Here is a 25,784-nt window from a genome sequence, read left to right as displayed (position 1 = left end):
GACTATCTAAATGTCCATGGCAGTACTTGTAATCAACATGGTTGATTAATTAAATTCATTAAATTAAAATGGGCAATGTAGACATCAAATTTCTTTCTTTTTGCCTTGTTCCAGCTGTTCCTGGAGGTATCTGTTCTCTGTAATCTCAGTAGATAGGAGAAGTCAACTGACCATCTTGTATTTAGTTCTGTTTGTCCTAAGCTATTTCACTGCAAACATGCAACAGTAGTTTTCAATCTTTGAGATACGCAAGAAAATAATGTCAGTGTTTCCACTAAAATAAAACTAGGAACTGCAGAAACTGGGAATCTGAAACATAAATTGCTGAAGTGACTCACTGGCAGCATCTGTGGGAAGAAAATAATGTTTTGAGTCAACTGATGATTCTTCTAGCTGCCATCAGGAGGGAGGAGAGTGGGCTTATAGGTAGAGTCGGAGTCTAGGGAGACACATACAAAAGGAGTAAGCAGACAGGGATTTGTTGAAGAGAAACTGAATAAGTGATAACTTCTAAGAGTCGGAGAGAATAGATAAGCTGTGCTGAAAGCATCCATGTCATGGCAGGACCAGGTGTGGGGACAGATAAGAAAACATGGAATGATGGAATCGGGCTCTAAAGTTATTAAACTTGCTAAGTCCTAGAGGCTGCAGGTTCCCCAAGTGGAAAATGTGATTTGTTAATCAAGCTTGCTGTAAACCTTGCTGGAACAATAGCAAACCTGTGACCGAAACATTGGCCAGCAAACACAGTATTGGATGTGGCGGGAAACTGGAAGCTTGGTCATTTTTATTGAAAGAATGAAGGTGTTCCGCAAAGTGGCCACCCAGTCTGCATTTCGTCTCCTCAATGTAGAGGAGACCACGTTGTGAACAGCGAATATAGTGAATTACCTGAAAGATAAAACTTGGGGTCTTGTATAGTGAGGAGGAAGTAGGTAAAAGACATGTGGTACACCTTCTACAATTGTTTGGTAAGTATTGGGAATGGAGGAAGAATGGACCAGTGTCCCCCACAGGGAATGATCTCTGCAGAATGCCAACATGGGGAGTGAAGGGAAGAGAATGTGTCAGATCATGGCATCTTGGTGGCAATGGCAGCTTATGATCCTTTGGATGTGGATGCTCGTAGGATAGAAAGTGAGGACAGGAGAGTCCCTATTGCTGTTGTGGAAGGGAAGAGAAGGGATGAGGGCAGGAGTGCAGGAATGGGTTGGACATGGCTGAGTGCTCTGTCAATCATAGTGCTGGGAATCCTCGGTTGAGGAAAAGGTGGACATTTCTGAGGACCCTGCAGAAAGTAGCATAATCAGAACAGATGCTACGGAGATGAAGAAACTGGGAGAACGAAATGAAGTCTTTACAAGAAACAAAGTGTGATGATGTATAGACCAGATAACTGTGGGAGTCGGGTTGTAGTGGATACTGTTGGCCAGCCTATACCCAGAAATGGAAACATGTTGAGGAAGGGAAGGGAGTAATTCAAGATTGACAAGACAAATGTGAGGGCAGGGTAGAAATTAAAAGCAGAATTGATCAACTTTGCATTCCAAACAAGAGAGGGAAGCAGCACTGATGATGTCATCGATGTACCTGATTTGTGAGGAAGGGTTCAAGTAAAACTGAAAGAAGAAATGTTCCTTGTACCCCACAAAGAAGCAACCATAACTGCCACCCATGCTGTGACCACACCTTTGATCTGACGCTGACAGATTGGAGCGATGGGCTTGTATACCCTTGAGTTTAGAAAGCTGAGAGGGGATCTGATTGAGACGTATAAGATTATTAAAGGATTGGACACTCTGGAGGCAGGAAGCATGTTTCCGCTGATGGGTGAGTCCCGAACCAGAGGACCCAGTTTAAAAATAAGGGGTAGGCCACTTAGAACAGAGTTGAGGAGAAACTTCTTCACCCAGAGAATAGTGGGTGTATGGAATGCTCTGCCCCAGAAGGCTGTGGAGGCCAAGTCTCTGGATACTTTCAAGAAAGAGTTGGATAGAGCTCTTAAGGATAGTGGAATCAAGGGTTATGGGGATAAGTCAGGAACAGGATACTGATTGAGGATGATCAGCCATGATCATAATGAATGGTGGTGCTAGCTCAAGGGCAAAATACTCCTGCACCTATTGTCTATTGAAAGTGAGTGGATTTGAAGGAGGAGCTGCTCAAAGTGAGGATGAGCTTGACCAGGCAGAAGACGGTTGATGGATGTGGATAGTTCAGACCTTTGTTCCAGGGAGAAGCAGAGAGCCCTAAGACCATTCTGATGGGGGTAGATGTGTAAATGGATTGCTCAATCCATAATGAAGAGAGTACGCTGTGAACTTGAAATTCTGAAACTGCTGTAGATTTTCAGCAGAACCACAGATGTAAGTGGGGCAGAAGTGTACACGGGAGAAAGAAATCCAGTTGTGGTTGGAAGATGTATGTTCCATGGAGCTCAAACAGGCAGAAACAATGAGCTTACATGTGTTGTCCCATTTAGGGATTTTTGTGGAGGAAGTAGAAGCCGGCTGAATGGAATTGAGAGACTAGAGGCTAAAGAATGGAGATCCTTAGATGAGATGAGGTTAATGACTGTCAAAGACACAATGGCCTGATGCTCAATGGTGGGGTCGTGGTCCAGGGAGAGAGAGAAAAGGAGATATCTGAGAGCTGGTGCTCAGCCTCAGCAATTTAGAGGTCAGTATGCCAGCCAACAACAGCAATAATGTCAGTAGGCTTGATGACAAAGTCACGATTGAAGTTGAGAGCATGGAGTGCAGTCAATTTAGAGTAGGTAGGTTGGAATGGGTATGGTGGGCGCAGACATTAAAATGACTGATGTCATGTCATGTTGATTGTTCTTGATGAACAGGTAAAGATGAAGTACAGGTAAACGACCAAAGGGAGGGGTCCAGGTGGAAGAAGAGTGTTGGAGGTGGGTGAATGTGTCTGTGGAACTGAGAGAGAACTCTTGACCCAAGAAATGAGCACAGAGGCAAAGGTAGTGGAGGAAGAGTGTTATGTTGTGTCCAAAGTTCAGAGGTAGGTTGTGAAGGGATAAAACTAAGATCTTTGAGTGCTGAGGATCCATTTCCACCTTTCTGCTCACCTCTCCTTCTCCTCCCTAACCCCATTCCCATCTTCAGTATAAAAAGCACATTTTCCTAGCTGCTACTGCTGCAATTCTGATGAGTCACCAGACTTGAAATTGTTTTCTCCCCACAGATGTTGTCAGATCTGCTGAGGTTCTCCAACAATTTCTGTTTGTGTTTGTGTTTTTCTACTCTTGTTTGGAATCCCAACAATTGCTCATGCAAAATCTGTGTGCAAAATGGGATGAGATATGATGATTTCGAGTTAGCTGTCTAAATTTCTGTATGAAGAAAGGCTATTAGGAAAACCTACCAAAGAATGACTGGTGTCTTTGGAAACAAATCTTAGTAGGAGTCAATGCATTTTCAACTTTGCATTGTATTGTAAAATATCACTTATAAATTTATGAGAATGGTTCAGGGTGAATAACTCCTGATTTTCATGGCTTCCTTCCTTCCTGATTTTCTGCTGTGAATCTCTCCTGATATCGTGAGATTGTGATCTTAAATGTTATGGGAACATTCCTTCTATCTTTCACAGTGCAGTGCAATTGAACGCCAGTGTGCTGTCACTGAGCCGCTCCCTGAATTGCTGCATAAGAGATTATGTACTTTTCTTTTCCCAGGATGAAACTCTGTGCAATATTTGGCGGCGTTATCTGCAAAAATCCCAACAGGCCTACACAAACAAACCAATTGATGCCCCTCGCAGACAAAGGCTGGTAGGTCTGATTAAAGAAATAGCTCCCAAGTTGAGTAAGATAAGTTGTTCTATATGTTTGTCATTGAGTAGCTTAACCTAAAATTCATTTGGAAATGTGACTTTTGCACATAAAAATTAGAAATATAAACCTGGAAATGTCTGTTTGACCCTTTTTGAATTCATGTTTGAGTATGTCCTGCACACAAGCATTTGTCTTGTCCCCATATGACAGATTTGTTATCATAATCCTTTATTTAATTCCTTTCTCTCAGCCATTTATCTAATCTATGTTTAAATCTTGATGTGCCCTCAGCTTCAATCACTAATTCTAATAGTGCATTCACAGTCTCCCAACCTTCTATGTGATCATGTTTGTTCTACTGTCTGTCCTAAATGTCGTGTGTTTAATGTTATTTTTATACATTCTTATTCCAGATCCCTCATTTATTAAACACAGTTTTCAATGTAACATGGTCTACATCATCTTAATTTTAAACTTCAATATTGAATCACCCCATTATTTTCTAATGAAACTGTTCCACGAGAATTTTTCAAACACTTTTTGAATTTGCATTTCTACATAACGGGAAGCATCATAGGGAGCTGGTGCTGTCCCCCGTCTGGTCCAACCATTCTTCTTATAGAGTCCAAAACTGCACACCATCTTCCTAAACTTTGTATAAATTCAGCATTATATATTGACTTTTTTGTGTTTTGTTTTTTTTTGCCATAAAATACTCTTCCATTAGTCTTATTTAAGGTTATTTATTTATTTGGAAACTGTGTTTCAAGCACATTTTGAATGCCTATCCTGATTGTCTGTCTGTCTGTATGTCTGTCTGTCTGTCTGTCTGTCTGTCTGTGAAAAGGTACACTGCCTTTATAATTATAATTAGAATCCCTACAGTGTGGAAACAGGCCCTTCAGCCCAACAAGTCCACACCAATCCTCCGAAGAGTATCCCACCCAAAGTCATTCCCCATTACTGTACCTTTACCCCTGACTAATGCACCTAACCTACACATCTCTGAACACTATGGGGCGATTTAGCATGGCCATTTCACCCAACCTGTACATCATTGGATTGTGGGAGGAAACTGGAGCACCCAGAGGAAACCCACGCAGACACTGGGAAAATGTGCAAACTCCACACAAAGTCGTATTTGTAAACACAGTAAGAATCTTCCCTTCTAATTTCTTTCTTAATTTCATTACTTTTAATCTCTATATAATATTTTGCCAAAGGCTGTCTATAGATGCATTACATTTTTGCAATGCACCATATCTGTCACTTACACAAAGAAGTGTGTTAGGTTTGTCAAATGCAATTGTTGCTGGTTTTTCTAATTATGTTTCATTTACATAAATATTTAGCAATTTTCATCTGCAGACCTCACTTTCTCCTCTTATTTTAATAATTCAAAATTCTCATAGCCTTGAAAAAGCTTCTGTATTATCAAATGGTCATGTATAATATTTTATACACAAGTTATCCCAGCACAATTTTGGCCAGTTTAGTACATGGCAAAAATATTAATGTTTAGATTTCCTTATACCTGAAATAAAACAAGAAAAAAAACCTTCAAAAATGTTATGAAAAGGAAGATAAATCCCTGGTACTTGTCACAGACATTTACCCCAATGAGTCTTGGACTCTACTGTCTCATTCTCTGAAGAGATGTTTACCTTTATTGCTCCTCTTCATACAGTTTTGAAGGTTTCTTGTAATGTAAGAAAATGCATTAATTAGATCCTTCCTTTCATAAAGAACTAAAACAATCCTTTGTGTTGTATGCCATTTGATGTTGAAACTCCGAAAAGGATTATTGTGTTTACTGCTTTTGGCTGTTCATAGGAATACCAGTGGAGCTGACTAAATTTTCTGGTGAAACACAGTACACTCTAATATATGTATCTATTTCTTGTTTTGGTTACATGCGTGTCTTTGCATGTTTGGACATGAATCAACTAAAATCCCTACCATTCAGAAACCTTGCAGGTTGATTTCACTAATTGTACTTTTTTCCTTCTGAAACAAAGTGCCTACAATGGACTGTGTAGGGACATAATATAGTCATTTAAAAAGCAAGCTGTGACTATAGAAACTGATGATGCCAACCAGGTACTTGTTCTTTTAAGTTCATAGAATTTTAAATATAATGTGATTCACTGAAGAATATTGTAATTTCCCCAGCAGAGCTAGGATAGTTAGTTGATTAAATTGAATTAATGGAACATTTAAATTTAAAAACCAAGTTTCCCAGATTTACCTTAAAATTGGAGCAATGTGTTTGTTGTCTTTTAATGTTTTTCAAACAGTGCATTCTTCTAGTGTGTTTGTACTTATATTTTGCAAAGATATTAATTTCGTGTACTCTGATTTTGACGAAGCTTGAACACCATAAGTTTAATTTTATGCATTTATCAAGTCACCACAAATATCAGATGTGGGCAAACTTTCCTTTGCACGCAATATTAAAATAAAAACATCTGTTTGTAACGCCTGGAGGTACTTTGGATAGGGAAAATTACACCTGTCATTGCCGAATAGACAGATTCCATTACAGGCTTACAATCCTTCCTGTCTGATTTTACTTGTGTGCTGGGCTGAAACAATTCTTTTAAACCCAATTTCCATAAGAAATCTGCATCAGCATTTGGCTTTGATTCCTCATCACAATATTGTGTAAATTAATGGACAATGCTGCATATAATATGCCTAGAATTTGCTCCTGCAATGGCTATTCTTGAGCCAGCAGCTTTATGAATTTGGATATTCTGAGACTTAGTGTCTCTTCATCCTTTCTGTCGTGTGAGGATTTTGCACTTGACCATTTGCAACTGAGCGGTCTCTTAGCAGACTTGAAATTTTATCACTTTATTGACTTTTGTCGCCCATAAACAAATGAAAGTAAGGAATACCAAGATGAACCAAAAATGTTTTTGAGCACTGATGAATCATTGCACTGCAGCATCACATTCTTCAGTTGTCAAATTGCAATTTTGTTTTGTTAACTGTATCCATTGTTTGCTATAGAACATTACCAAAAAGTAACAATTGAATGCAGTAGTAATTAACAGTGATTGTATATAATTAGTGGTTTTATATAAATTTAGGAATTTGCTGAGTACGCAAAATTTAATGAAAGTGATCCAAAATCAGACCAACTGAAATATGCTTCTTACACAAAAAACATCATATGATGCCTAAGAATTTGTGTTCCATAAAAATTTACACCACTTCAATACATTTTATTGTTGTGGTTATTTTAATGACCTTTTAGACACCAGGATGTCTGTGAAACTGAATGCTGGGTGTGCCTTTTAAACCTGATTTTATTCTACACACAAACTTATGATGCACTTATATTATCTGTATGCAATTAATAGCAGTTCTGTCATTGACATTGAACACAAGTGACAGTATGGTACTGCTTCTGGAAAAAAGAAATTTTATATTGCAAGTCGTTACATTAAATATTTTCTTTAGTGGTGATGCTTGTGCCATCAAGATTGCAGCTTTCTTAGAGGCCAGAGTGAGTGCTTCTGGTTTGCTGCTGATTGGAAAATCCTGCTCAATATCTTTGTGACATGAAAGATAAATTCAGGAACAGAAATAAATGAAGCAAGTAGGATAAAATTTCACAACCAAGTCTGTATTGGTAGGATTATTCATTACATCAAGTAAGCTCCCAAAATGAAGAGCTTTTCAGAGATTTGATGGTCTTTTATTCCCTCCTCACTATTTTTCAAATATTTAGTTTAATCAAAGTTTTTAATAAAATGTTTTGAAAATAGTTCACATTACAGAAGAGGAATTGCTGCAGGTCTTAGAAAGTATAAAGGTGGATAAATCTACGGGATCTGATCTAATGCATCCCAGAACATTGCTGGAAGGTAGGGAGGAGATTGAGGGGCCTCTTGTAGAAATATTATCTATAACTGTGTGTGCCGGATGACTGGAGAGTGGCTAATGTTGTGCCGTTGTTTAAGAAGAATTGTGAGGAGAAGCCTGGGATCTGTAGACCTGTGAGTCTGACTTCGGTGGTGGGTAAGTTGTTGGAAGTGATTCTGAAAGAAAAGATTTATATGCATTTGGAGAGGCAGGGAATAATTAAGGATAGTCAGCATAGTTTTGTGCAAGGGAAATCATGTCTCACAAACTTGAATGAATTTTTTGAGGAAGTAACCAAGAAGATTTGAGGAGGACAGAGCGGTAGATATTGTTCACTTGGACTTTAGTGAAGCCTTTGACAAGGTTCCGCTTTGTAGACTAATTAGTAAAGTTAAATCAGATGGGATTCAGATTGAGCTTGCCAATTGGATACAAAATTGGCTTAATGACAGGAGACAAAGAGTGATGGTGGATGGTTGTTTTTTGGATTCGAGGCCTGTTACCAGCAGTGTTCCACAGGGATCAGTGCTGGGTTCACTTTTGTTTGTCATTTATATAAATGATTTAAATGACAGTATAGGAGGCCTATTTAGTGAGTTTGCGGATGACACTAAAATTGGTTGTATAGTTGACAGTGTAGAAGGTCACCTAGGATTACAAAGAGATTTTTATCAATTGGGTCAATGGGCTGAAAAGTGGCAGATGACGTTTTAATTTGGATAAATGTGAAGTATTACATTTTGGAAAATAAACAAAGGCAGGACTTCTACAATTAAAAGTAGTAACTTGGTTACTGTTGTAGAACAGAGAGACCTAGGGTACAGGTACATAATTCTTTGAAGTTTGTGTCCCATGTAGATAGAGTGATTTAAGAAGATGTTGAGTATTCTTGCCTTCATACTCAGACCTTTGAGTGTAGGAGTTGGAACATTATGTTGATGTTGTACAGAATGCTGGTGAAGCCTCTTCTGGTTGCCCTGTTGTAAGAAAGATGGTATTAAAACAGTCAGTGCAAGCAGGGACAAGGTCGGACTAATACATTAAACTGCATTTATTTCAATGCAAGGGACCTTATAGGGAAGGCAGATGAACTCAGGTAATGGTTAGGAACATGGGACAGGGATATCATAGCAATTACAGAAACCTGGCTCAGGGCTGGACAGGACTGGCAGCTTAATGTTCCAGGATACAAATGCTAGAGGAAGGATAGAAAAGGAGGTAAGAGAGGAGGGGGAGTGGCATTTTTGATAAGGGATAATATTACAGCTGTGCTGAGGGAGGATATTCCCGGAAATACATCGAGGGAAGTTATTTGGGAGGAACTGAGAAATAAGAAAGGGATGATAACCTTATTGGGATTGTATTATAGACCCCCTAATAGTCAGAGGGAAATTGAGAAACAAACTTATAAGGAGATCTCCGCTATCTGTAAGAATAATATGGTGGTTAAGGTGGGGGATTTTAACTTTCTAAACATAGACTGGGACTGCCATAGAGGAATTTCTTAAGTATGTACAAGACAATTTTCTGATTTCAGGATGTGAATGTACCTGCTAGAGAAGGTGCAAAACTTGACCTACTCTTGGGAAATAAGGCAGGGCAGGTGACTGAGGTGTCAGTGGGAAAGCATTTTGGGGCCAGTGACCATAATTCTATTAGATTTAAAATAGTGATGGAAAAGGATAGACCAGATCTAAACGTTGAAGTTCTAAATTGGAGAAAGGCCAATTTTGACGGTATTAGGCAAGAACTTTCGAAAGCTGATTGGGGGCAGATGTTCGCAGGTAAAGGGACGGTTGGAAAATGGGAAGCCTTCAGAAATTAGATAACGAGAACCCAGAGGAAGTATATTCCTGTTAGGGTGAAAGGAAAGGCTGGTAGATATATGGAATGCTGGGTGACTAAAGAAATTGAGGGTCTGGTTCAGAAAAAGAAGGAAGCATATGTAAGGTATAGACAGGATAGATCGAGTGAATCCTTAGAGTATAAAGGCAGTAGGGGTATACTTAAGAGGGAAATTAGGAGGGGGAAAAAGGGGACAGCTTTGGCAAATAGAATTAAGGAGAATCCAAAGAGTTTTTACAAATACATTAAGGACAAAAGGATAACTAGGGAGAGAATAGGACCCCTCAAAGATCAGCAAGGCGACCTTTGTGTGGAGCCGCAGAAAATGGGGGAGATACTCAATGAGTATTTTGCATCAGTATTTACTGTGGAAAAGAATATGGAAGACATAGACTGTAGGGAAATAGATGGTGACATCTTGCAAAATGTCCATATTACAGAGGAGGAAGTAATGGATGTCTTGAAATCCATAAAGGTGGATAAATTCCCAGGACCTGATCAGGTGTACCCTAGAACTCTGTGGGAAGCTAGAGAAGTGATTGCTGGGCCTCTTGCTGAGATATTTGTATCATCGATAGTCACAGGTGAGGTACCTGAAGACTGGAGGTTGGCTAACATGGTGCCATTGTTTAAGAAGGGTGGTAAGGACAAGCCAGAGAACTATAGACCAGTGAGCCTGATGTCAGTGGTGGGCAAGTTGTTGGAGGGAATCCCCATCAACCATGATTGAATGGTGGAATGGACTCGATGGGCTGAATGGCCTTACTTCCACTCCTATGTCTTATGGTCATATGGTCTTATGGTCCTAGCATGTAACAGACTGCTTGAAACAATATCTCTCTTAAAAGTCCCTTTTCAGTCAGTAACCTGCAACACAGAAATTCCTAACGAGGAGAAAGGAAGACACAGAAAGATCCGAAGACAAGAATCTACAGCTGCCTGGTTTTGAGATAAGAAGTGTTGTTTTTGTAAATTTTAATTGGGACTTTTATCGGACTAGTATTATAGAAGGGAAGGTCGAAGGTAGGTTAGAGGAAGGAGTTGTAAATAATGGTTAGTTAATTATTCTGTTATACTTTATGAAATAAAGTTGTTAATTTTTACTTTAAATAGTTCTTGGCCACTCGATGTTTACAGATTACTGCACAGGATAAATGTTTTTTGTGTTGCTGGTTTTAAATTAACCATGTCGTAACACCCGAGTTCAATCCCACTCTCGGGTGACTGCGTGGAGTTTCCGTGTTCTCCCTGTGTCTACATGGGTTTCCCCTCACAGTCTAAAGATGTGCAGGCTCGGTGGATTGGCCGTGGAAAATGCAGGGTTATAGGGATGGTGTGGGATGCTCTTCAGAGGGTCAGTGTTGACTTGATGGGTTGAATGGCCTTCTTCCACACTGTAGGAATTCTAAACAATCCCTTGTGTCAATTTTTTTTTCTAACCTCACCCATTATATTTTGTGTGATTATTAACCAGTTAAATCCTGTCAGTATTCTCTTACTGATCAATATAAATGGGCTGTCATTCTTTATAAACAGACAAACAAGGAACCGTGGAGTCACTCTGCCATTCCAGTCTGATCCCCTGTTCAATCAAATCATGGCTGGTCTGATTTTAACCTCAAACCTACATTCCATCTTATACCTGATAATTCAAAGCACACCACAGAAACAGGCCCTTTGGCCCACATAGCCTGTGCTGATGCATGACACCTTTGTAAACTAAAAACCTTTTGCCTCTGCGCTGTCCGTATCCCTCTATTCCTTGCCTATTCATGTATCAAAGTTGAAACTTTATTGCTGGAACAGCACAGCAGGTCAGGCAGCATCCAGGGAACAGGAGATTCGACGTTTCGGGCACAGGCCCTTCTTTAGGAATGAGCAGAGAGTGTTCAGCAGGAGAAGATAAAAGGTAGGGAGGAGGGACTTGGAGGAGGGGAGTTGGAAGTGGAGGAGATGCGGTGGAGGGCACCGTCGACCACGTCGCCTTCCTGACCTGCAGTCTTCTTGTTGACCTCTCCGCCTCCATCCTACTCCGACCTATCACCCTCACCTTGACCTCTTTCCACCTATCACATTTCCAACTCCCCTCCTCCAAGTCCCTCCTCCCTACCTTTTATCTTCTCCTGCTGAACACTCTCTGCTCATTCCTGAAGAAGGGCCTGTGCCCGAAACGTCGAATCTCCTGTTCCCTGGATGCTGCCTGACCTGCTGTGCTGTTCCAGCAATAAAGTTTCAACATGTATTTGGAAAGGCAAGGACTGATTCGGGATAGTCAAGATTGCTTTGTGTGTGGGAAATCATGTCTCACAAACTTGATTAAGTTTTTTGAAGAAGTAACAAAGAGGATTGATGAAGGCAGAGTGGTAGATGTGATCTATATGGATTTCAGTAAGGCGTTTCCCATGGGAGACTGATTAGCAATGTTAGCTCTCACGGAATACAGGGAGAACTAGCCCTTTGGATACAGAACTGGCTAAAAGGTAGAAGACAGAGGGTGGTGGTGGTGGAGGGTTGTTTTTCAGACTGGAGGCCTGTGACCAGTGGATTGGTGCTGGGCCCTCTACTTTTTGTCATTTACATGAATGATTTGGATGTGAGCATAAGAGATACAGTTAGTAAGTTTGCAGATGACACCAAAATTGGAGATGTAGTGGACAGCAAAGAGGGTTACCTCAGATTACAACAGGATCTTGGCCAGATGGGCCAATGTTCTGAGAAGTGGCAGACGGATTTAATTCAGATAAATGCGAGGTGCTGCATTTTGGGAAAGCAATTCTTAGCAGGACTTATACACTTAATGGTAAAGTCCTAGGGAGTGTTGCTGAACAAAGAGACCTTGGAGTGCAGGTTCATAGCTCCTTGAAAGTGGAGTCGCAGGTAGATAGGATAGTGAAGGAGGAGTTTGGTATGCTTTCCTTTATTGGTCAGAGTATTGAATACAGGAGTTGGGAGGTCATGTTGCGGCTGTACAGGATATTGGTTAGGCCACTGTTGGAATATTGCGTGCAATTCCGGTCTCCTTCCTATCGGAAAGATGTTGTGAAACTTGAAAGGGTTCAGAAAAGATATACAAGGCTGGGGTTGTTTTACTTGGGGCATCGGAGGCTGAGGGGTGACCTTATAGAGGTTTACAAAATTATGAGGGGCATGGATAGGATAAATGGACCATGTCTTTTCCCTGGGATTGGGGAGTCCAGAAAAAGAGGGCATAGGTTTAGGGTGAGAGGGGAAAGATATAAAAGAGACCCAAGGGGCAACGTTTTGACTCAGATGGTGGTATTGTGTGTGGAATGAGCTGCCAGAAGAAGTGGTGGAGGCTGGTACAATTGCAACATTTAAGAGTCATTTGGATGGGTATATGAATAGGAAGGGTCTGGAGGGTTGGGATATCTGGTCAGCATGAATGGGTTGGATCGAAGGCTCTGTTTCCATGCTGTACATTTCTATGACTGTAAGTTGGAGATGGTTCAGAAGAGATTTACCAGGATGTTGCTGCGAATGGAGGGTTTGAGTTGGAGGCAAGGATGGAAGGGCTGGGACTTTTTTCACTGGAGTGTAGGAGGTTGAGGGGTGGCTTTAAGAGGTTCATGAAGGGTATAGATAAGATGAGTGGTCTTATTTTCCCTCAGGTGGGGGTTTCAAGAGTAGAGTGCATATTAAAAAAGACATGAGGACCATCCCCTTTTTTTACATAGTGTGGTTCCTATGTAAAATGAACTTCTTGAGGAAGTGGTGGATGCGGGTACAGTTACAATGTTTAAAAGATATTTAGGTAAGAAAATGAATACGAAATGTTTGGAGGGATACGGGGCAAGCGCAGGCAGGTGGGACTCGTTTAGTTTGGGTTAAGTCTGGCATGGACTAGTTGGACTGAATGGTCTGTTTCTGTGCTGCATGACTCTGTCTTTGTGTTTAACGCAGGTTTCAGATTCGTCAGAATTGGTGTCTGACTCAGATGTTTCATGGTCTTCGCTGACAGAAAGTAATCCTGAAGGTCAAGATAGTAGTATTCAATTAACCAAAGATGCAGTTGAATCAGGTATTTATCTCTGTCCATATTTAATCATTTTGTATTATTGTTTCAGAGTTAGACTATTTAATCATTCAGTTCAGGTAAGAGTCTTTTGTCATTCCTCCTCCTCTTCTGCCATAAAATCACATCTTTCTTACATACCCATTGTCTTATTTTCCCATGCACTTTGCAATCACCTCTTTGCAATCATTGCCATTTATTTTCTTAATTCTTAATAACCCATGCTGGAGTTTATGTCGAAGATCAATTTTTACAGATGTCTATTCAGCACAGGGTGTCATGACACTCATGACAAGACCAAGTGCAGTTATGTGTGATACTGTTTGTAGTAATAAGTGAATGTACAATGATCAGATACTGGGACATCATCCCGTGACATATTCATTCAATCCATTTCAACACTTGTTTTTGTAGTTAATTTAAATAACAAATTGTACTACGTGCAGGAGCGTGGTGAGGTCAGTCTCAAGTCATGAGTATTGACCATAAGATATAGGAGCAGAATTAGGCCATTCAGCCTTTTGTCTGCTCCATCACTCAATCATGTCTGATATATTTCTCAACTCTATTCTCCTGCTTTGTCTCTGTAGCCTTTGATCCCCTTACCAATCAAGAACCTATCTGTCTTAAATACACTTAATGAGTAGGCTTTCACAGCCTTCTGTGGCAATGAGTTCCACAGATTCACTAGAAATTCCTCCTCATCTCTGTGCTAAAGGGTCACTCCTTCACTCTGAGGATATGCCCTCGAGTCTTAGTCTCTCCCTATTATTGGAAGCATCTTGTCCACATCACTCTATCCAGGCCTGTCAATATTCTCTGAGTTTCAATCAGATGCTCCCTCATCCTTCTAAACTCTATCCAGTAAAGCCATGTTGTTCAGTGGTAAATTGTTGTAAAAAGAAATCTATATGTGAGGCAGTCCAAGTGTATTGCGGGTTGGTGTACCGGTTACATTTCACCAGTTTAATATAGACTACTTTGCATCCATGATATTCAGCACAGTCAATTGCTAATTTAATCTTGTGTAATAGACAGAAGCCTAGAAACAGGTCAGCTGTTTTCTGTTATCATGGTGCTATTAGAAAGGTTTAAATTGGAAATAGAAAAACCATTTTGTATGCATTGTATTACAATGTTTTCTGAACATGAGGCAGTGTGACCCTGCAGCTTCTTTAAGCATAATATGATAAATGATGGTGATGATTTGTTTTTTGAACTGCCTATTCCTAATTTCAGCTGTACTGCTAAAATGAGGTGTTGAGGCAAACCAGGAGCTTTTCCATAAAAGTGGTGAAATAATTGTAAAGGAATATTTCATAGAGTGAAAATAAGATTAATATACAAACATTTTGATACGTTCTTAAGAGGATGAAGCAACCTCTATACGGTCAGGATCTGTTGATGGCAGTCTGTATCGACGAACCGCTTACCGTAAAGGACTACTGATGTCTATGCCTTTGACACTGGCATTTTGCTATCTGGCACTACTGTGGCTTCGAGAATCGATCACTCTTGCAGACCTCCTACGGTGAGACAGCAGCATTTTTGTTTCAACTTCTTTATGTTGTATAAGTGTGTTGGACTATTAATTAAATCTACTGTATCAACTGTTGATTTTTCTTCCTTAATAAGTTTACAGATGTTTTGTGGCATTATTCACAGTTAGTCAAATACTACACTTTTCTAAGACCAGAGATGTTTCATTATGCAATGTGCAGTGCATTACTAAAATAGAATTGTGTCTTGGCTGACCCAGTACCCTCTCCAAACTTGATCATTCAAAATCTGCTATTTTCATGTGTCTCTCTCACCATTATTTGCAATTAGTTTTTGTCCAAATATTCATTTGCACCCTCATTCCAAGATCTTGGTTAAGCAACATTGAGGACATCTATTTATGATTCTTTCAAGTAGTGAGAGATACAGAAACTGCAGAAAAGGTCCACAGGAGAACCAATAAATTAATGTGAAGTATTACAAAAGGTTTCCAAAATCTTTGGAAATCATGATTAATTTAGTGGTTTAGTTTCCATGTTTATTTCATAAGTTTCCTCTAAATGTATTTTGGTTGGTCTTTCCATTTCCTTGTTTCCTCAAAATTCACCTTTCCAATGCTAAGACATTTCATTCTACTGTTTTCTCCTTTCCACTGTAAGACTGATTTTAGGCTCAACCAAAGTCTGACCACTATTTCCAAATGCTGTCAAACCAACCTCTTACCAAGCCCTTACTGCTCCACATTATTAAGTCTAAAAGTTCTTCTTACCTATAAATTATTTGACCATTTGAATCATTAACACCTATGTTCATTTATTTATCCAGTTTTTTTTTGTCTCATGTTGTCACTGGTAAATTGAAGTCAATTGTGATAATTGTATTTGATTTCTTGCATTTTATTGTTTAAATATAAAATTCCACATTGTATTTCTGTTATTGAAGTTTGCAGGTTTACCCATCTGTTAAGTTTGGGTTGTGATCATGATTGTACATCAAAAACGTTCGGAATCTTTTTCACTTTTTGATAACTGATGACTTGCAGTATTTTTCAAACATTTTGTGATAAATTAAATTCTATGTTCCTTTGATAAAATAACATCAGTTTGTCTCTGCAATGTATTTTACATCCCTCCTATAAGCTTAATTGACTATCTATTATCTTTAACCATGCACCTCCCATTTGTCCATGATACTGTGGTTCTCTTTATTATGTATTTTAGACTTTTCTTCAGTCTTTTAATCTTAAATCCTTCCCTGTATTCAAATGCATACTCCCTGCAATCTGGTTCAGTGAAGGAACATATATCTAGTTAGTTTTGTAGTAACCAAGAATTATACTGGCAATCGAAAACTTTCTTACAAAAAGCAATCATGAACTTGCAACCCTTGTTTTTGTTGGTGAACTGAATTCGGGAAAAGACATTTTTAAAAACAAGGATTGTGGAAAAGATTGCTGCACTTTTATCTGGCACACATTATAAGTGTCGTTTACACTGTTGTTTGTTCAGGCAGTGGAGGGGATGTCTAATTACTGATGAGCGGGAGCCGAGGTGTGCATATGAATGGCGATTTGACTGGCAGCAAGTGACTGATTGGTCTGGGAAATAGTAACCCATTGTCAATGACAAAGGCCTGCTGCGTCCCAGCAACTATGTGACTTGTTCCATTTGCTGAACTACTTGTGAATGTCAATGTTTAGGCAGAAGCCATCGACTACAGGAAATGAAGGGGCTGTTGCTTATGAGTCAAGGAGGGCTATGTTCTCCTGAGCTGGGCCCCCACCTTCCTTCCAATGTAAACTTCAGTTCATCCAAAACTTTACTTCCCTTATCCTCACTCTTGGTCCTGACTATCCATCATCCTGTGTTCATGAATCTACATAGATCACTGGAAGAGAAAAGTACATTGAATTTAAAGTTCTTGTTCCTGTGTTCAAATCCCTCAGTAGCCTAGATTTGGCTTAACTCAATCTACTTCAGCCCTCATTTTTTTTCTCTCTCTCTCTCTTTTTTCCTATGTTTTTCTATTGGTGATATGCACTTGCATGTGCTTCATTCTTGATTGCAAATCACTGTTCTGGAAAATTATCTTGATACTCTAAGTACCCTTTAACCAATTAAATCAATAACATTTTCCAACAGTAGGCTGTTTTGGAGTCATAGAGATGTACAGCACGGAAACAGACCCTTCAGTCCAACTTGTTGATGCCTAACATATATCCCAACCCAATCTAGTCCCACCTGCCACCACCTGGCCCATATCCCTCCAAACCCTTCCTATTCATATACCCATCCAGATTGCCTTTTAAATGTTGCAATTGTACCAGCCTCCATCGCTTCCTCTGGCAGCTCATTCCATACACGTACCACCCTCTGCATGAAAGAGTTGCCCCTTAGGTCTCTTTTATATCTTTCCCCTCTCACTCTAAACCTGTGCTGTCTGGTTCTGGACTCCCCCACCCCAGGGAAAAGACTTTGCCTATTTATTCTATCCATGCCCCTCATAATTTTGTAAACCTCTATAAGGTCACCCCTCAGCCTCCGACACTCGAGGGAAAACAGCTGTAGCCTATTCAGCCTCTCCCTATAGCTCAAATCTCCAACCCTGGCAACATCCTTGTAAATCTTTCCTGAACCCTTTAAGTTTCACAACATCTTTCCGATAGGAAGGAGGCAGCACCTCGCATTTATCTGAATTAAACTCCATCTGCCACTTCTCAGCCCATTGGCCATCTGATCAATATCCTGTTGTAACGTGAGGTAACCTTCGCTGTCCACTACACCTCTAATTTTGGTGTCATCTGCAAACTTACTAACTATACATCTGAAGCTCACATCCAATCATTTATATAAATGATGAAAAGTAGTGGACCCAGCACCTATCCTTGTGGCACTCCACTGGTCACAGGCCTCCACTCTGTAAAACAACCCTCCACCACTACCTTCTGTCTTCTACCTTTGGGCTAGTTCTGTATCCAAATGGCTAGTTCTCCCTGTATTCCAAAACATCTAACCTTGCTAACCCATCTCCCATGGGAAACCTTGCCGAATGCCTTACTGAAGTCCATGTAGATCATGTCCACATTTCTGCCCTCATCAATTCTCTTTGTTACTTCTTCAAAAAACTCAATCAAGTTTGTGAGCTATGATTTCCCATGCACAAAGCCATGTTGACTATCCCGAATCAGTCCTTGCCTTTCCAAATACATGTACATCCTGTACCTCAGGATTCCCTTCAACAACTTGCCCACCACCGACGTCAGGCTCACTGGTCTATAGTTCCCTGGCTTGTCCTTACCACCTTCCTTAAACAGTGGCACCACTTTAGTTGAATGTATTTATATATTTCTCTAGGTTTGCCCAACATTTTAAATAAGTATTTGGGAATGCAACTTCTACTGTATTCTGTAATCTAATCAGTTAATTTTCTCAAAAGATATAACATTTATTTGAAATAGGTTTGTTTCAGAACAACAGATACCATATCTGAACGCCTTCCAGTATTTTCCTGAAGAAATGAAACTGTATGGACCCGATATCCATATCTTTCAAGTACAGGTATTTGAACTAAAAGTAATTTATACTATCAGTCTAATTATTATAACTAATAATACAATATAATTGTAGAAACTGGACAAAGGAAGACTAAGAGGAGATTTGACAAAGCTATTTAAAGTCATGTGGGGTTAACTTATTTTTGCCTATGACATCTTGCAGCTTTATAAGTCTAAATCCAAGTTGGTCAGTGCAGTCTTACCGTGGCTGGAAGTAGACACTCAAACAGTTTGCAAAATACTTAAATGAGATGGGAGTAGATAACTAACTAGGTCAGCAGCAGGTTTCCCCAGTTTCTGGTTGGTGATGACTTCAGCACCTCTCCAGTTTGATGGGATGATGCAAGTTAAATGGATTTTTTAAAAGAATAAATTAATTCGTAACATCCATTATGGCTCAGGATATTTGTTGTTGGTGAGGGACCTAGTCAGTTAGGCAAGTAGGAATCTGTTCAATTGTTAGAAAGATCAAGACCCTGAGAACAATGATGTAACACGATTTGACTCGTGGAAAGTGCAATCTGGAATGTGAGTGTGTGATGACAGCAGATTCAGATTGTTATCTGAAAAATGAGAATGTGTGCTGCTGTTGGGAATTGGGGGGTGGCGTTGGAGAGCCAGTGCAGACGCAACAGGTCGATGTTCTGCCTCCTGTCTTGCAACATTTATGAGAGTCTGAATTGAGAAATGGATTAATATCTGATTAGAGAAAATTTGCAGGGCTACAGAAAGTGCAGAAGAGTGGGATGAGCAGTCTTTTTTTATTGAAGAGAGTCTGTCACAGACAACAGGCAGAATGGCTTGTCTGATGTGTTGTATCATTCTCTAATGCAGGGGGATATTGTCAAAGTAGTACATTGTTCAAAATATATCTCTTAGCGGTGCTATGGGTTGAACCTTGCATTTGGTAAAGAACTCAACAAGAACCATTCATTTTCAACTAAATAAATTATTATTTCATTTAGAAGTCTCAAGATTCTCTTTATTATTTTGAACACTTTAAAATCAAAACCCCATGTAATATTAACAGTTGAAAGTTTTAATGTCAATTATCATATTTGTGAATTACTGATTATAATAGATCCCATCCAGTCGGTTTTCTGCAAAGATTTTTCCACAAGTCAGACAAGAACAGCAGTGTGTCAGGTTCTCATTCCAGAGAATCTACTTGATACCTGACAAGTAATTCATGACACATCAGTTCATAAGCTGTATTAAATACTGCTCTGAAGCAATTTCTAAAAGTGGAATATTCTGTAAATAAATAATCGCTGCTTTGATTATTGTAGGGTCAGTATACAATATTAATTTAAGAATGTTTTAGTTTTAGGATACTGTGAATAGTTTATCTAAGAAATAACAAAATGGGAAAGTGTCAACGTCTGTGCTTAGCAGATCTCAACTGGAGATTTTAAAAATTGTGCAATTGAACTTTGTGCCCTCCAGGTTAAATAGCAAGAATTTTGCCATTTTTCCTGCTCCTGGTTGTTATCCAGTAATCCCTGTTGGTAGTCCTTATATTTAACTTCTGACATGAAACATTTTCAGGCTCCAAGATGTTATAGTAATAAGGTGCCTAGTATCTCTTGATAAGTAATGGCTCCTTGCAAGTTGCTCCAGGGTATTTTCTATGCATGAGTCTTTATTCTATTCTTAACAAGGAGTCAATAAGTTTGATGGGAATGGGAAGCAATTAGTGAGGAAGCAAAATTAACATTTTGTTTAAATATGAGGCTGATGTGTAATTACGTGGGAGTATTCAAAATGAAATCATGATGAGTTGCAGGAGATCTTCCCACAGGTTTGTGTTAAGTAAAGCTTGGACATAGTCCTGGAGGCTTCTATGTTAACCCAATTTGGCCTCAAATGTGGTCTGTGTCAAAATAATTCTGAAATCAAAACACAGAAAAAAACTATACAGTAAATACTTTATACTGGCTATATTTCAGTGCCTACCTTTCAATGGCCTGATCTTGTACAGTCAAACACTTGGCAAAACATTGAGAGTTAGGTCTGGAAAACGTCAGGACTCTTTTTCTGCTTCGTGTGCTGTTCTTTTTCTGCTTCGTGTGCTGTCTTCAGACAACTGCAATACAGCCCACCATGTTGTCAGTGCAGTCTAACGTACTTTGTGTTTTCAGGCTATTGTCTGAAATCCCAAAGCATTTGAGAGTTTTGGAGTCTGGAACTCAGGTTTATCACAGGCATCTTTCAAAAGGATTTGCCCTTCTGGCTGAATGGCTGACAACTTCAATACAACCAGAATTTCAGGTTACCTTAGTTTGGCTCATAGTAATTTCACTGTATGTGAATTTAGTTTTACTCAGTTGAATGTTGTTGTTTTGGAGTAAGTAGTAGTATTTCAGTTACTGAATGTCTGTCTAGTTCTAAAGTACTCATTATGATAAAAACAAAAATGACTATGCTTCTTTCAAAAGTATTTCAGGAAAGGCATCAGTAAAACAATCTTCAAAGTTAGATTAGATTCACTACAGTATGCAAACAGCCCCTTCGGCCCAACAAGTCCACACCAACCCTCTGAAGAGTAACCCACCCAGACCCATTCCCCAACTCACCCTAACCGTGACTAGGGTACCTAACACTTTGGGCAATTTAGCATGGCCAATTCACCTGACCTGCACATCTTTGGGAGGAAACCGGAGCACCCGGAGGAAACCAGAACAGACACAGGTAGAATATGCAAACTCCACACAGACAGGCTGGAATTGAAAAATCTGTGTTTCTTTCTCCACAGATGCTACCAGGCCTATTGGGTTTCTCCAAGATGTTAATTTTATTTCAGTTATGTTTTTTACTCCTAGCTTTTTCTCTAAAAATCAATAATATAACAAAGGGCAACATCAAAAAAATGTATTTTCTTAGTAATCTCTGCTCCTTCGCCAAACAGACTGAGCATGTGCATCATTTTTCATCTTGATTATTTTATTTCCATCGGGATGCAGCAGAGGAAGAAGCAGGATGGGGTTGAGTCCTAAAAGAGAGGATGGTATCTGATTCCATTAATCAACTACAGGAGTATTACAGTTTAAAGAATAATTCTGCAATTGAGTAGTTTTAATTCAAGGTATCAAGAACCGTTCTTCACAGCCTATTAGGCGATTCCACTTCATATATTTTCTGATTGGGCCAATTCGCTTCCCATTTTGTGAATTACTGCAGGTTTTGCACATTTGTCATTTCTCAACTATGACAACACTGAGTCATTATAAACGAATGTCATTATAGCATGTATTGCCCAGTCAAAGATGACACTGTGCAAATCCTTTGGTACCTCAGGTTTAATGGAGTATATTTTATACTGGAATTAAATAGCTCATTTTAGTTACCCTGGCTCTGTCTGGAAGATAGCTACCCCAGGGAATATTGCTTGAGTCTGCTAAGCCATTTTTCCCTGAATTTCTTACATGTTCGTAAACTGATTTTGTGCTTGAGTTCATATGTTCCTGTTATTTCAAACCCTTAACGGGGCGGCATGGTCGCTCAGTGGTTAGCACTGCTGCCTCACAGCACCAGGGACCCGGATTCGAATCTAGCCTTGGGCAACTGTCAGTGTGGAGTTTGCACATTCACCCGGGTTTCCTCCGAGTGCTCCCAAAGATATGCGGGTCAGGTGAATTGGCCATGCTAAATTGCCCATATTAGGTGCCCTAGTTATGGATAGGGTAGGGTAGGGGAATGGGTCTGGGTGGGTTACTCTTCAGAGCGTCGGTGTGGACTTGTTGGGCCGAAGAGGCTGTTTGCATACTGTAGGGAATTTAATCTAATTTTGAAGATTGTCCTACAAATACCTTCCCTGAAATACTTTTGAAAGAAGCATAGTCAAATTTTGTTTTGATCATAGTTGACTATGCTACTTCAGTAAGGTGTCTCAGGAAAGTTGCTCAGGAAATATGGAGGAAAATCAATAAAAATAAAGTGACTTTATCATGATGAATGTTGAAAAATAATGAGAACAGAAGAACAGTATTCAAGAAAGATACCTAATTGAAATTAAATCTGAGGTTATAATTCCAGTCTAACTCGGTGTTTATGTGGTTGAGTTAATCTTTTGCACCAATGCCAAGCCTTTCAGACTTAATGTAGCCAGACTGTTTAACCCTTAAAGTAACTAACAACACTTGCTGTGCTTGCCACAAGTAGTTCTTTTTATTAAAACAGCTGAGGACAAATAAAGCATTGAACAATAGAAATGTTATTTCATAAAAGTGCGTGGGTGTACCATATAATTGGGAAAAATAAAGGATTTTCAGTCTTCACCTATTGGTGCATGGTTTCAAAGTGCAAATGCTGATTCAGTGATCAGATTGACTTTTCATTCCATGTTGGTCATGTTCTGGTTTGTAGAATCCATTTCTGCTATTTCTTGTAATATACAATCATTAAAAGGATAATGAACTGTGTTCAGTTTAACCAACTGCTGACTCCGTTCACTCCATATTAATAATATTCTGGCCATAAACAAATAGGACGTTTTTAAAAATTTAGCAAGGAAACCAGTTTGCTTTCCAAGCATTTAATAGTCAGGAGCTATCATTCTGCTCATCACCTATTGGGGTTATAGATATGAAAATTACAGTTCAATGTCCCACTTTTTATCATTCTGTTTTTGGGGTGGCATTGTGAGGACGCCAGGCTGGCCATACTCTGGGATGTGTTGAATGGCAGAGGAGCAGGGTGGATAAGATTGACACAGTTTGTTGTTAGGGTTTCAATTGAAGTTCACTACAAGGCCTGAACCATACAGAGCCTCCTGACCGTGATGCTTGTCCTGAGTATGCGCAGGGAATCAAGGGTAGCTCAAGTGAGATGTGAGCTTCTGGTTGACCCGACCCTGGCTATAGTTTGCAATAAACATTTGAGCAGGTTCACTGGGTGCCAGTCACATAGTTTTTATGGTCTGGCGGAAGACCAGGGACTACCTAAACAGTTCTTGTCCAATTAAGAATGGAAAGGAGAATTATTGGGGTCTTCAGAGCAGTGATGATGTGTCTACCTCTGGGCCAGAAATTCTGGCCACAGATGTGTGTAATAATGTGCAAAACTGGCTGATTTTAGAAAAATAATCACCACGTCTGCTGGTGCTGTGATAGTGTCCTTGTCTCTGGCCAGGAAGTTTGGTTTCAGGTCTCACCTTAGGATGTGATGGCCATGAGAGTGTGTCATAAAATGTCTGAACAGGTTGATGAACCCTCCTTTCCAAAAAATTAATCTTGTAATGGCTGCAGTTTTCCTCAAATGCAAGTTGAAGGTGTTTGGTATAGCAACACATGATAAATCTTCCTGCTTCCTGCAACCAGAATTCTCATCTGATTTCACCTCTGCTGCATTTCCAATGTTTCTTCACCACCACCTCAGGAGCATTGATACACAGATTTCCATTCCACAGTAGCCATCTAGGATCTCAGAATTATTACGGTGCAGGTGGAGGTCCTTTGGCCCAAGGTGTCTGCACTGGCTCTATTATCTCCTGCATTTTCTCCATCTTTGTGTCCCTGTCATTTCCTATGTCCAAGCTGAGGTGAAATGTTATGTTCAAAAATGTTATTTCTCTCGGAGTTAAATTCAACGGAATGAACAAAATCATGTGATAGTTTTGAAAATCTATCTTGATGAGCGTGGGCTCCATTGCTGTTTTCATCCGGTGAACATTTCAGTATGATTTTGTGCGGATAAAATAGTAATGGCAGTAATGCCAAGAATTAATTTTCATTTCACTTCTGTTTAGAACTTTGATATGTTTTGTGAGAAGAATACTTGTTATTTCACTAACTTAATCTTCTCTCCTTCTATGCTGATCTGTTTTCAGTCCATTCCATCCTATGAAGAAATTCAAGGGAAGATGCATCAACTTGCTGTGTTTCTGGAAATGCCTCGATTTCCTGAAATAACTGAGAAATGTTTTCTCCATCCAGATATGCTTTGTATCAAGCTCTTGATGGAAGCTAACTTACCAGGTAGATGTCTCCAAAACAAATATGAAATAGGAGAAAGATTACCAAAGCAAAGTACTTCTCTTCCTGATCTTGTCCCCCCCAACCCCTGACACAAATCCATCATCAGTTTTATGTTTTGCTTAAAGGAAGAGATTTTGCAAAGTTTCTTTGTTCTTCCCAAGAAGACTGAGAGTTGAGAAGTAGTGCTTCAAATGACAGCTTCAAGACCTGCCAGTTCGCATCTCTGTCGGAAACATAGAAATAAAATACTGTCCATATGGGAAATCTCAAGTCAAATTAAAACCAAAAGGTGCTTGAAATACTCAGTAGATCAGGCTGTATCTGAAGAGTGAGAAACAATGTTTAAGCCTTTGGATTGATAACTTTGCATCAGAATTGGAAAACAGCACAATGACAGGTCTTAACCATGGATAGCAGGAAAGACCAGGGAAGATCTCTAAAAGTGTGGAAAGCAGAATAGAAGGAAAAGATATAAAATAGATGTTGATAAGCAAATAATGCTCAAACAATGGATCTAGAGGGAGTATAAATGGCAATAGCAGAATCTTTACCAAACGTGTAGTAGTTGTTGAAATTGTTGAATCCACTGTTCATAGAGTCATAGAGATGTACGGCATGGAAACAGACACTTCGGTCCAACCCGTCCATGCCGACCAGATATCCCAACCCAATCTAGTCCCCCCTGCCAGCATCCGACCCATATCCCTCCAAACCCTTCCTAATCATGTACCCATCCAAATGCCTCTTAAATGTTGCAATTGTACCAGCCTCCACCACATCCTCTGGCAGCTCATTCCATACACGTAACACCCTCTGCGTGAAAAAGTTGCCCATTAGGTCTCTTTTATATCTTTCCCCTCTCACCCTAAACCTATACCCTTGAGTTCTGGACTCCCCGATCCCAGGGAAAAGACTTGCCTATTTATCTTATCCATGCCCCTCATAATTTTGTAAACCTCTATAAGGTCACCCCTCAGCCTCCGACGCTCCAGGGAAAACAGCCCCAGCCTGTTCAGCCTCTCCCTGTAGCTCAGATCCTCCAACCCTGGCAATATCCTTGTAAATCTTTTCTGAACCCTTTCAAGTTTCACAACATCTTTCTGATAGGAAGGAGACCAGAATTGCACACAATATTTCAAAAGTGGCCGAACCAATGTCCTGTACAGCTGCAACATGACCTCCCAACTCCTGTACTCAATACTCTGA

The 25,784-nt window shown here is 39.7% G+C and overlaps 1 protein-coding gene across 1 annotated transcript in view; it reads left to right on the top strand.

The window, feature by feature from the left end:
• taf1b (TATA box binding protein (Tbp)-associated factor, RNA polymerase I, B) overlaps positions 1-25,784 on the top strand; it is a 94,103-nt gene that overhangs the window by 38,941 nt on the left and 29,378 nt on the right. Inside the window, exons 5-9 of the mRNA XM_043678043.1 lie at positions 3,701-3,796; positions 13,439-13,556; positions 14,919-15,081; positions 18,508-18,607; positions 24,431-24,578. Coding sequence (XP_043533978.1) covers positions 3,701-3,796; positions 13,439-13,556; positions 14,919-15,081; positions 18,508-18,607; positions 24,431-24,578 — 625 coding nt within the window. The remainder of the gene's footprint in view (positions 1-3,700; positions 3,797-13,438; positions 13,557-14,918; positions 15,082-18,507; positions 18,608-24,430; positions 24,579-25,784) is intronic.

Source organism: Chiloscyllium plagiosum, chromosome 3 (genome assembly GCF_004010195.1).
Source record: "Chiloscyllium plagiosum isolate BGI_BamShark_2017 chromosome 3, ASM401019v2, whole genome shotgun sequence".
Taxonomy (NCBI): Eukaryota; Metazoa; Chordata; class Chondrichthyes; order Orectolobiformes; family Hemiscylliidae; genus Chiloscyllium; species Chiloscyllium plagiosum.
Note: the sequence above shows the minus strand (reverse complement) of the source record. Positions and strands in the feature narration are given on the sequence as shown.